Genomic DNA, 12,028 nt, shown 5'->3' on the forward strand with positions numbered 1-12,028 from the left:
TTTCAAAACAGTTTTCACAGGATGAATTCTGAGATCGTAACCTTTCAAATGATACCTAATTTATGATAACTACTAAAACATGTAATGTAATAAAAAAAGGCGATAAAAAAAGATAATATTATATTTTAGAGGATAATATATATATATTATACTTTTTAGAAGATAATATTATTTTATAATTTGTTATTGACAAATACTAGATTATATGTTTTCTTATGAAATTTTAGCATGAAAACCAACGTTTCAATTATTCAAACTGTGTGCATCGACTTTTTGTGACAAAGGTCAGAACTCCTGTTATTATGTAGATTTTTTGAGGTGCACTCTTGTCATAAATTCATCTATTTCTGTCCCTACATAATTTGTAACAAAAAACAGTCCTAAAATATCTATTTAGGAGTCTTAGACCTTTCCAACGATACAGTATATAGTTTGTCATGATTAGATTAGGATTTAATTGTAATATAGTGAAGTAAACTTAAACGTCCCGCTAGCGGGACAGTGACACTTGAATGATCCACACACTCTGATTCCTGCTTTCAACCAATGCATAAAATGACTGACAGGCAGAAAGCATTTAAAAGTCTTCTGATTGGCTAAACAAAAAATAGGGCTGTCAGTATTAGAGAAATACGTTTTATAATATGCTTTTAATGCACACTGTATTGGCCAACTTTAAACATCCCATAAAATCATTCAATTGGTTGAGAACAGAATTTATCAGCATTAGAAATCTTTCACTAAGTCTTTCACTTTTTATCATTTGAATGCATCCTGCTGAATTAAAGTATATTACAAATACAGACTTTTAAATGGAAGTGTATATATTTATAAAATATTTATAACATAAATACAGTTTGCTGAAACTTGCCATTTATCATCTGTGTGTATTGGTTTATTTCTTTATGTTCTCATGGGTTTTTTTTCACATTCTTTTCTTTATGTTCTTACATTTACAGTAATCATGTAACTGTAACTGCAAAAGAAAAAGAAAAAAACACATTAATTATAGCTCAGTTTATTGACATCTCTAATTTAAATACGTGCCCCTTATTTATATTTTAAACATATTCAAGATTTTTGAGATACATTTGTCAAACAAATACTTTTAATTCACAGTGTATTGCCCAACTCTAAACATCTCTTAATTAAAATCATATCAGAATTAACTATTCTCCACCAGATTAAACTACAGTATGTACCCAATTCAACGTAAACAGACAAAACATTGGTTTGCAAGACAAACAGTCTTTGTCTAGGAGCAAAAGAGAATATCTGCAGTTTATGAGAGCTGCTGGTACAAATACAATACAATACAAATCCTGTGAACACAAGAGAGTACCAACTCACTTCTAGCACTGGAGTGTCCAATTTGCTCATTATATACATTATTCCATTTTCAAAAGCTATCCAGCTTGTGATGTCCTCATGCTGAAGTTATTAAAGCTCTGCAGTGCAAGTCGTTTGAAGCCATATAAACTAAAAGAGTATGCAAGCAAAAAGGGAAAGCGACAGTACCAGTAATAAAACACGTATAAACATAGTTAGTATCACAATTGCTGTACATTGACTAGGTCCACAAAACAATGTTTATGTTGCTAACAATGCCTAAACCAGTTCAATCTTTGTTGTATTTGCCTATAAATAGTCTTACCAAGTTCTAGTTTACACCATTATCTGATATGAATATGAATTGATATGCCTAATGTCAATGTTGCCAAACTTTTTTAACGTTATTTTAAAACAATTGAGTTTAAGTCAAAATAACAATGACATATAAGCTACTCACCTACTCATAAGACATATTTTTCAGATTTCCATCTTCCGTTATTAAGATAGTTTTGATGTCGTAAGTGACATTCTCACTCTGAAAAAAGTGATGTTGATTTAACTTTTTAAAAAGTGAAGAAACCTGTTGCCTTAAAATTAAGGGGAAAAAAAAGTTCACATAACTTAATTTTTTCAATACGCATGAAGTTTATTTACTTAATTTTAAGGCAACAGGTTTCCTCACCTTTTTTAAGTTTAAGTCAATTTATCACTTTTTATACCATTATCATCTGTATCCATGGGTGCACCTCAAGCTGTCAGATTCATCCTTGCATAATAGCTGAGCCAAAGCTCAACTCATGTAATTACCAAAACAATTTTCCTCTATAAGTAACTTGTAGTTTTAACCTTCTGGTGCTCTTTGCATGGCGGTCAAAAATGACAACAGTCGTTTTTTATTTAATATTTTGTATTTGTATGGGTTGTATTTGATTTTATTTACGCTGTATTTATAATATATTTATTAACATTTTGAGCATAGACCTGAAACCTTTATTTCCAACTTAAACTGTTGTAAATCTTGAATGCTTTAAAGCACAGACTTAATCTCTTTTTAAAGTCGACACATGGCCAATTATTGCTGAAGTGAAAAAAGTTTTAAAAAGTGAACTTAAAAAAAAAGTTTTTTTATGTAACTTTTTTATTGTGAAAAATGGACAAAAATACTATTTTCAATTTTTATATGAAATCTATATTTTCAAAAACATGTTTTACTCTAAAACTGCAAGCCATATCAAATCAAAGCCATAAATCTAAACAAGTTGTGTTCCAAATTTGAGCTTAATATCTCAAAAAATTAGCTTTCAGTAAGATTTTGTTTGGGGCAGTACCAAAAGATTTCTCTAGATGATATTCATCTCCCATTCATTTCCAATGCGGTCATTTTTGACTATTCTTTTCAGGACCATTTAACCTTTTCAAATCATCTCCATGACTTTTTTGTGTGTTTAAGTGCCAAAACTTTTACCAAGTTTCGTACCATTCCGATTAAGTAAACAAAACAAAAAAATAATGAGCGAAGAGCACCATGACACACCAAGCTGACCACCAGCCAACATCGTGCCGTCACTGAGCATCTGTCAGCTCAGGTTTCGCGGTTGTGTTCCGCACCGTTCCCATTAGTTAGACATATGCATGTCGGCGGCTTTTTGGCAGTTTGAGCATGTTGAATCGACGTCGGGCAGTCGGTAAGACAGATCACTCTCATTGGCTGTTCAGCTTAGCAAATGTCCAACTGCTGATCCGCAGCGCCATATGTGACAGCAGTTTCAGGACAGCGGTGCCAGCAGTGCCAGGCCAGCAGTCTCAGACCGGAAGCAAATGCCTAATCCCACCCCACCACTAACCCTAACCTTTATGAGGCTATAACCTCAACCCTAACTTCCAGTTTGAGACCGCTAGCCTGGCTTTGCTATCCTGAAACGGCTGTGAAGTATAGCGCTGCGGCTCTGCAATTGGATACTGTTGTAGCAAACCAGTACACAGTTGACTGCTGGCTGGAGTCTTTGTAGTGTGTTTAAAGGGATAGTTCACCCAAAACTGAAAATCAGCCCATGATTTACTCACCGTTAAGTCACCCTAGGTGTATATGACATTATTCGATATATAAAAAAATGTCCTGGCTCTTCCAAGCTTTATAATGGCAGTGAATTGCTGTTTCTGTTTTGAAGTCCATAAAAGTGCATCCATCCATCATAAATGAACTCCACACGGCTCCGGGGGGTCAATAAAGGAATTCTGAAGCAATGCGTTTGTGTAAGAAAAATATTCATATTTAACACGTTACAAAGTAAAATTCTAGCTTCCGGCCATAAGCAGTCTACTTGCATCTAATGCACAACTTACGCAACGCATGACGTCGGAAGTTGCGTAGTGCGTCATGGCGTAGCGTAAATATCAGCAGTACGTCGCATTACTCGCATAAGTTGGGCTTTACACTTAAGTGGAATTCGTATGTTCGTTTGGCCGGAAGCTAGTTATTCTACTTTATAAATATGGATATTTTTCTTACACAAACTCATCGCTTCGCTTCAGAAGGCCTTTATTAACCATCCAGAGCCGTGTGGAGCACTTTTATGATGGATAGATGCACTTTTATGGACTTCAAAACAGAAACAGCAATTCACTGCCATTATAAAGCTTTTTAATATAACTCTTTTTATAAAATCGATTATATTCGTCTGAAAGAAGAATGTCATATACACCTAGGATGACTTGAGGGTGAGTAAATCATGGGCTAATTTTCATTTTTGGATGAACTATCCCTTTAAGTACATTTTTTTGGCCCAAACACAGTCAGCTTTTGTTGGCGCTAGTTTTTTGATGTCTGTTGGTGTGCCATGGCCTCTGTCATTCAAAAGTTATAGAAGCTTTAAAATGGTTTAAATTAAACATCTACCACACCCTCAAGCCTAACGTATCGTTCATCTGTTCCTTTATAGCAGTAGTGACATATACACCTGGCTACAAGAAAACTCCTCCACCTGTTCCTCCTCGTTCCACCACTAAGCCGGTGATTTCTGTAACAGCCCAAAGCAGCACAGAGTCGACGCAGGATGCGTACCACGAGGGTCGGCTGCCACGCGTCGGACGGGTTATCTACAACTCCACCGACAGTCTGGACAGCGCTAAAGCCGTGACCCTAGCAATGGAGACGGCTTCCAAGCGCCTCACGTCTGCAGGGAGCTACAGCTCTGTTCAAACCTGTGATAAGGCCATCCTGGTGTCCAAAGCAGAGGAATACCTCAAGACTCCACGCTCTTCCATCGGGATTCAGGTAAACCTCCCTCAAGGTTTTAAGTTATTGTCATTAAAATCTGCTCTTTGTAAAAAGAGTATAAAATCTGTGTTCCAATGGCTTTGTGTCTCGCCTCCAATCCAAAAATAGCCGACAGCATTCAGACTGTGACTCACCCACCCAGAAAGTGCACACAAAGTCTCCTCATATCGCCAGATTCTGTGGCAGAGAAGATGAGACTGCAGATTGACCCTGAACAACAAAGATTAATGATGATGCTTCTCTCTGTGGGCTTATTCCTACACATGACCAGCAGCCAAACGCAGAACGCAGCTGTGGAGATGAAGAAAATATTACACCTATAAAGCTATGCATCATTAACAACCAAATCCACGAAGGCTGGAATGACTTATTTAGCTAAATCCAGAACTCAAACCACCCATCCGTAAAGACTTCCACTGCTCACTTAAACAAGGCTCTAAATTTGATCTAGTGAACCACCAACCCTTTCTATTGTCATACAGTATTTTGAGGTATTTTTTTTTTTACATTTATATATTTAAAGGGTTAGTTCAGCCAACAATTTAAATTCTGTCATGAATTACTCACCCTCATGTCACTCATATTGTTCATATTCAGAACAATCTAAGACAGTGGTTCTCAACTCCAGTCCTCGGGACCCGTTGCTCTGCACATTTTGTATGTCTCTCTTATCTGACACACTCAGTTCAGTTCATGGAGTCTCTCTTAACGAGCTGATGATCTGATTCAGGTGTGTTAAATAAGGGAGACATACAAAATGTGCAGAGCAGCGGGTCCCGAGGACTGGAGTTGAGAACCACTGATCTAAGAGATTTCTGTCCCTCCATTGAGAATCCATTCCACTAAAACTGACACTTAAAGAGATCATAAAAGCAATCCATATAAATCGAGCGGTTTATTTGATGTCTTCTGAAGAGACACAATCGCTTTATGAACAGATTTAATTTAGGCTTTTATACACATATTAACATTGATCACTGCACATACATAGAACACGTCAAGCGAGAACCAATGAGGTTTGTTCTCATGCATCAAGTAAGTGCAAGTAAAAGCTTTAATTTACCATATTTGATGTGCTCTATGTACAGTATGTGCGTTGATCAATATTTATATGTAAATAAAAGTCTAAATTAAATCATCAGAAGATTTGGGTTAAACTGCTCCATTCATATGGACTTGGTTGCATTCAATTTAGGGACAGAAATCTCTCTGGTTTCATTAAAAAAAAAAAATCTCCATTTGTGTTTTGAAGATGAACAAAAGTCATATGGGTTTTGAACAACATGAGAGGGAGTAATTTTTGGGTGAACTATCCCTTTATATATAAACATTTTTGAGTGTCTAACACAACTCCCTTTCCCTAAACCTAACCATTTCTCAACAAAACATTTGACAGGAAGATAAAAGTATTAAACTACAATCATATTCCAAACAGTAATAAGCCTTGGGATGAGAACTAATTAGAAATGTATAGATGCGTTTTAGTGACTTTAGATGATTTTAACCATGAGACTAGAGAAGACTTCTGTTTACACCACTAGCTGTAGCACAAGACAGAAAATGCATCAATAAGTCATAAACCTCCAAAAGACTTTGAACTTGTTTAAAATACATCTCTGTATGTTCATGGTGCAATTTGCAGGGATTCATTACTCTGGATGCTGAGGAAACTAGTAGCTGTCACCATCAGAACTAAGAACCAGCAAAAGGGATACAATCAGAGGAAGGTGATTGAGTATATGAAAGACTTTTACTAAACAATAAGCCATGTCTCCAATGATTGGTTGCAGTCTAGGATAGTACTGTGAACATTAATGAACTGTGACTGGTTACTTGAATCCCCGTTTCCATTGGGCTCTTGATCATGGTGCTTTAGGTGCTGTCCTTACAGTAAGTGTGGTATAAATTGCTTGCGATAACAAATTGTTTGTGAAATGACAGCTGGGAAGTCTCAAATGCGTGCCTCTAAGCTGTTGTTGTCTCATCTGGGTCTGTGCTAATGTGTTCATGCCACCCACAGGATATTGCATATAGCAGTATTGTATTATGTTGTAAGTATTGCCTTGACACTTTCATTATTACTCACTGAAGGTGTGAAACTATTATCTGTTAATTTTGTATTTATCGTTCTGACTGACTGAGAATCTATGGCAGTTCCTAGAACCATATTGTTCAACACTTAAGAGGAACATCTCAACTTAGGCCAATATGACAGCAAGTTTGGAGCAGCAGATTGATCTTAAAACCATTAGGTATATCATTTTTTTTTTTTTTTTTTTTGTGAATCCTTGGTTCATGCCATCAGTCATACAAGTGGTTTCAATTTCCACCCAAATATATTTTTGAAACTTCTCCTATAGCCTTCATTTGATCTTTTTCAAATGTGTTACAAATAATCTTGAGACCATTGTTATCAAAAGTTTTTAAAGATTTTTGATATAACAAAACATTTTGTGAGAGACTCATTTGTTATTTGGAGTACAGCTCAGAACCTTGTGAATGGTACAGAGAATGATATTCCAAGATTTTCAAACATTGGCCGTGTTTCTTGTCAGCCATTTTGGATTTTATTGTAAAGTGCTGTATTTTACCAGTGGCTTAGATATAGAGTGCTGCAGGAATGAGCATAAAACCTGGAAATCAGTTAGTATTTTTGCACTTTTATCCCAAAACCAGTGGGATTTTTCTGCATTTACAGCCTCATTGTGTAAATTTTTCAGGGGAAATGCTTTTTAAATAAAGACTAAAAGAGTTGTTGGAAGCTCAGTGATGGTGACGTTGAAGTAATGCGACTGTGGTGTGGTGAGTTTATAACCACGTTTAGCTTTTGACTTCTGGTGACTGTATTTAGTTTTCAAAATTCATAAAAGCTGTGAACATTATCTTGTTGAAGAAAATGTGTAAGAATCATAATGTTTGTCACAGAACTTATTTTCTTCAATAATTCAAAAGCCATTGAAAAAATCCTATATTGTCTTTTTATTCAAGGGATCCAGATTGATGCTAACTTCCAGATAGTCCTATAAAAATTAGGGCTGTCAAACGATTATAGAAAATAATTATACACCGTACACACACATATATTATGTAAAACAAACTTTTATTTTGGATGCGATTAATTGCGATTAATCGTTTGACAGCCCTAATAAAAATATATATATTTTTAGCATTCTATTCCACTCTATTGAAATGAAAACTAGTATGTGTAATTGTAAATCATTCCCTGATGTTACCTGGGAAATCTCCAGATAATTGTTGGTAAAATAAAATGGATGATTGATGATGGGGACTTTAAATCCAAAATTGGAAGTGAAACTGTATCTTGACAATGCTTTGGCAACACAACTTGAGAATATAAAACACAACATGAGAACACGTGGAGGGGGCGGGGATTACTTGTCATAAATTATTATTGTTAAATCTGCAATCTTTGCAATAATTGGCATAAAAAACATGGTGCTTTATTTCATTGGATCATGCTTAATGCAGTGTACATTATCTTAGTGATGTTCTTTGCCCCATAATTGCAGCTTGCAGCTATATTCTGTTCTTGTCTGGTTCACCTCAGATACTCAGTAGCATTTGTAAATATATATATATATATATATATATATATTCTCATACGTGCTCCTTTTTTATCTCTTCCTTTGCTTATTCATTCTTCAGGTGGAAGCGGCCACAGATTCTGAGACAGATAGTAAAGGTCTCCCGCAGTATCAGTCCGTGGGTATCCAGGTAGAGGATGAGAGGAGGTAAGTCTACTGATCAGTCATAAACAGGACATTTGATCCGCAGAATTAAAGGTTGTTCTAAATTGATGATCCCTTTTAGGGATCCCTGAGCCAGTAGCTCAGAAAATAAATAAAGCGAGATAATGAATAGGTAAATAAATATAGATTGCACTATTCTGGGTGTAAATAGCCTACACAAACTGCTGTCAATATTGTCCTTCTTATGTGCACTTTCAGACTTGGGCGCTTTAAACGGTCCAACAGTGTGACGACGGCAGTTCAGGCTGATTTGGAGCTTGAGGGGTTTCCATCGACCGAAGACAAGAGTCTGCAGTTTGGAGGATTTCAGCGGCATTCTGAGCCCAGTACGCCCACACAATACAACGTGGTTCGGACCGTACGCACACAGGGCCTCTTCAGCTACCGTGAGGACTATCGGCCCTCCAGCGGGCCGCCTAGCCCACAGCCCGAACCCTGGCTGGTGGAACCCGCTCATGAAACAGCCGAATCCGGACGCGTGTCGCCGCTCCGCCACGATGGCAGCTGGTTCATGCAGCTTCTGCACAGCGAGACCAAACGTTTGGAGGGATGGTGCAAAGATATGGAGCGCGAGGCGGAGGAGCACGACCTGTCGGAGGAGAGTGAGTGTGCAGGACATCCAAGAAACAAATAATAAGTCTAAAACCACACAATCTCAAGGCAGTTCATAACTATTTTACATTTTGGTGAATTGGTGGCTCCATATTCGTATGAGTTTGTGCTATCTCATTTGTTAATTTTCATTAGATCTGCTTAAACCCAAAGTTTACCTCCGCCATCCGTGTTCCTTGTAATGTGATTGGTTATCAAGGCACACGTGATCCAATTTAGCAGTTACGTTATTACCAATGGTAGAGCCACGGACCCTCGTATCTCCCACTAATAAGACCATCTCTGGCGCTTCCTTCTTCCAAGAACTGTCACCAAAGCACCATATCCTTCTTCATCATTTTTGTTTTGATTCTTGTTCTAAACTTTGCATGCAATGGCAGATCTTCTACTTTTCTTCCTCTATCCTCGGAGGAAAAAATCGTTGATCCGCAACCATCCGCGGTTGAGTATACTTCGAAAGCTGTGCAAACCCGACTGTGCAATGCGAAAAAATGAAGTATGCAAAGGCCTTAATGCCCCTGTGATGTTTATTTTTAGGGGTGGAGCCTTACTTACATCCTTACTCTTTTCTAAAAATCATACGAATTCATACAAAATCACCACCTCGTAACATTTTGGTCTAAACAGTTCTTAGATCTAAATTATATATTTATCATAGACAATTCAGACAAAATGTGTGCATATATAAATTGTATAACCGATCTTTTTTTTTTTCTCAATTTTTCTCAATATGTATTGCAGTTCTTGGAAAGATCCGGAGTGCTGTGGGCAGCGCTCACCTCCTCATGTCCCAGAAATTCCAGCAGTTTTACTGGTTGTGTCAGCAAAATCTGGTATGTGGCATTTCTAAGATCCCCATGAGATATACATTAATGCTCCCTTTGCATCATAAAATGCATCAGCCATGCACCAGTTCTGTCATGAAAGATTCAGGATGCCTCTTTGATAGGTAGTTTATCAAAAAGTATTGGTGAGAGTGTTTACCTTGCATTTATTAAATACATCAACAATTTTCCTGCTTTAGCATTTCAAATTAAGTTAATATGAATAAAGATCCTTAAAAATTTGAGAAGCAAAATTGTACAAGATAGTATTATGTACAACTGTTGTTAACTGTAAAACTCTAAAATAAAATCCCACATAAAGTATTTATTTCAGAATTCAGTGTTAATTTTGTATTGATAAACAATACAAAATACTGTTTAAAATTGTTTTCTAAGATAGTTGACAGAATTACACAATGATTAGTTGCAGTGTCAACTCCACTAAATGTAATTTTAGCCTGAAAGAAGCTTTAACCCTTTTCAAGATGCGTTAGAGTAAAAGATCCTGACGTTAATTGGTAGTTGGTGGGTTGAATGACACTTTAAAGGGTTTGTTTAGTGGTCAGTGATTGTTTTTGTCTCTCACTCTCTCTCTCTTTCTCTCTGGAGATTGTGAAATGATGGATGTTGTAATACATTCACATGGACAGGCTGAGACCAGCTTGTCCTCTCTATGAGCGTCCAAGAGACTGAACGGTTTAGCTTAGTATTATAAAACGATAAGAGAGGATGTAGCCAGAATAAATATAGCAAATATTTATATTCATAACTGAGAAATGGTTCAATCGATAATTGGTTTAACAGAAAATAATTATATTTACTCTGTGTATATACATAACACTGTCAGTTAACAATACACATACATCATTCATTTGTTTGTGCTTTTTTAATGTTAATGTCAAAAGTGTACCTGACATGGTCAAATATTCAGTTTGGATGAGAGCTGCTAGACTACAGCGACCTCTAGTGATTATTCATGGTAATTTATTCATTCATGGCACTTGGTGCAGTGATGCGTAGATAGGGATCAGGATCCTTATTTAGTTTGATTGCTCGAGGGGTCATAAGTTTACACCCCTTTCTCATAAGTTTTTACTATTATTATTTTGTAAGACCCCGAAGAAGCTCCATAACACCAGGCAAAATATAACTGAAATTAACCAAATTATGCTGTTCAGAAGTTTACATTATCAGTACCGCCTCCTGCTCATAGCCTTTTCAGAATAATTGATAGTGGATGAGTCCCTCAATTGTCCTGACTGGATCTCGATATCACTGCGCCACTGTGAGGAAGAGCTCAAACGTGCAGAGCATTCTGAGACACAAAAGAACTTACTGTACCCTGAGGATTTTTGTCAAGCGGGCAGATTCACTGCTCACAGTACTCAGGACAAACCTAAAAAGATTCAAATCAATAATTTACACTCAATGGGCAACATATGAGATTAAGAACCATATATTAAGAACTTACACTTATAGCAAATATTCCGATATGTACAATAGTTTTATCAGGGCAAAGCTAAATAAAAAACAAAATGCATTGTTATGATCCCTGTTTTTATTTCATTTATTATAATTTAAAAAATATAATTGAGATTGTGTATGGGGTTTGAGCTGAAGTGTAACTTATTACTGTTGTTTGTGTTTGTGAGGAGTGTCAGTGTTTGAAATATAATTGGTCTGTTTCTGGTTTTGTGCAGGACCCCAGCGCTATGCCCCGCCCCACGGCTCAGGACCTGGCTGGGTTTTGGGATCTCCTGCAGCTCTCCATCGATGATGTCACTGCCAAGTTTGATGAGCTGCAGCAAATCAAGAGCAACGAGTGGAGGATAGTGGAGAGTCCGGAGAAGAAGGTATATTATAGGGGCTGTACAAGCCATGATTCATTCTGGCACTCTCACACACTTACATTCTCCTTTCACATACATATAAATATATATGAGTACACAAAATGTAGGCTGTGAATGTGTGATAAAAAATATATGAATATAAGAGTAAAATGTTAGAATGTGTGCGTTAGAAAGTATGGGAACATGAGAGCAAAAGAGCAAAAATATATGTATGTGAAAGGAAGTGTGTGAGAGTGCCAGAATGCAGTTTGGCATATATGTATACACACATACACACACACACACACACACACACACACACACACACACACACACACACACACACACATATATATATATATATATATATATATATATATATAT

At 36.7% G+C, this 12,028-nt stretch overlaps 1 protein-coding gene across 2 annotated transcripts in view; it reads left to right on the plus strand.

Annotated features, from left to right (window-relative positions):
• Positions 1-12,028, plus strand: part of LOC307168974 (disks large-associated protein 2-like) — a 93,030-nt gene that overhangs the window by 79,667 nt on the left and 1,335 nt on the right. For both annotated transcript variants that reach the window (XM_079889294.1, XM_079889295.1), the window contains 5 exons: positions 4,272-4,606; positions 8,276-8,361; positions 8,578-8,981; positions 9,733-9,824; positions 11,516-11,668. In XM_079889294.1, coding sequence (XP_079745420.1) covers positions 4,272-4,606; positions 8,276-8,361; positions 8,578-8,981; positions 9,733-9,824; positions 11,516-11,668 — 1,070 coding nt within the window. The remainder of the gene's footprint in view (positions 1-4,271; positions 4,607-8,275; positions 8,362-8,577; positions 8,982-9,732; positions 9,825-11,515; positions 11,669-12,028) is intronic.

The sequence above is a fragment of the Squalius cephalus genome (genome assembly GCF_949319135.1).
Source record: "Squalius cephalus genome assembly, chromosome: 12".
NCBI lineage: Eukaryota > Metazoa > Chordata > Actinopteri > Cypriniformes > Leuciscidae > Squalius > Squalius cephalus.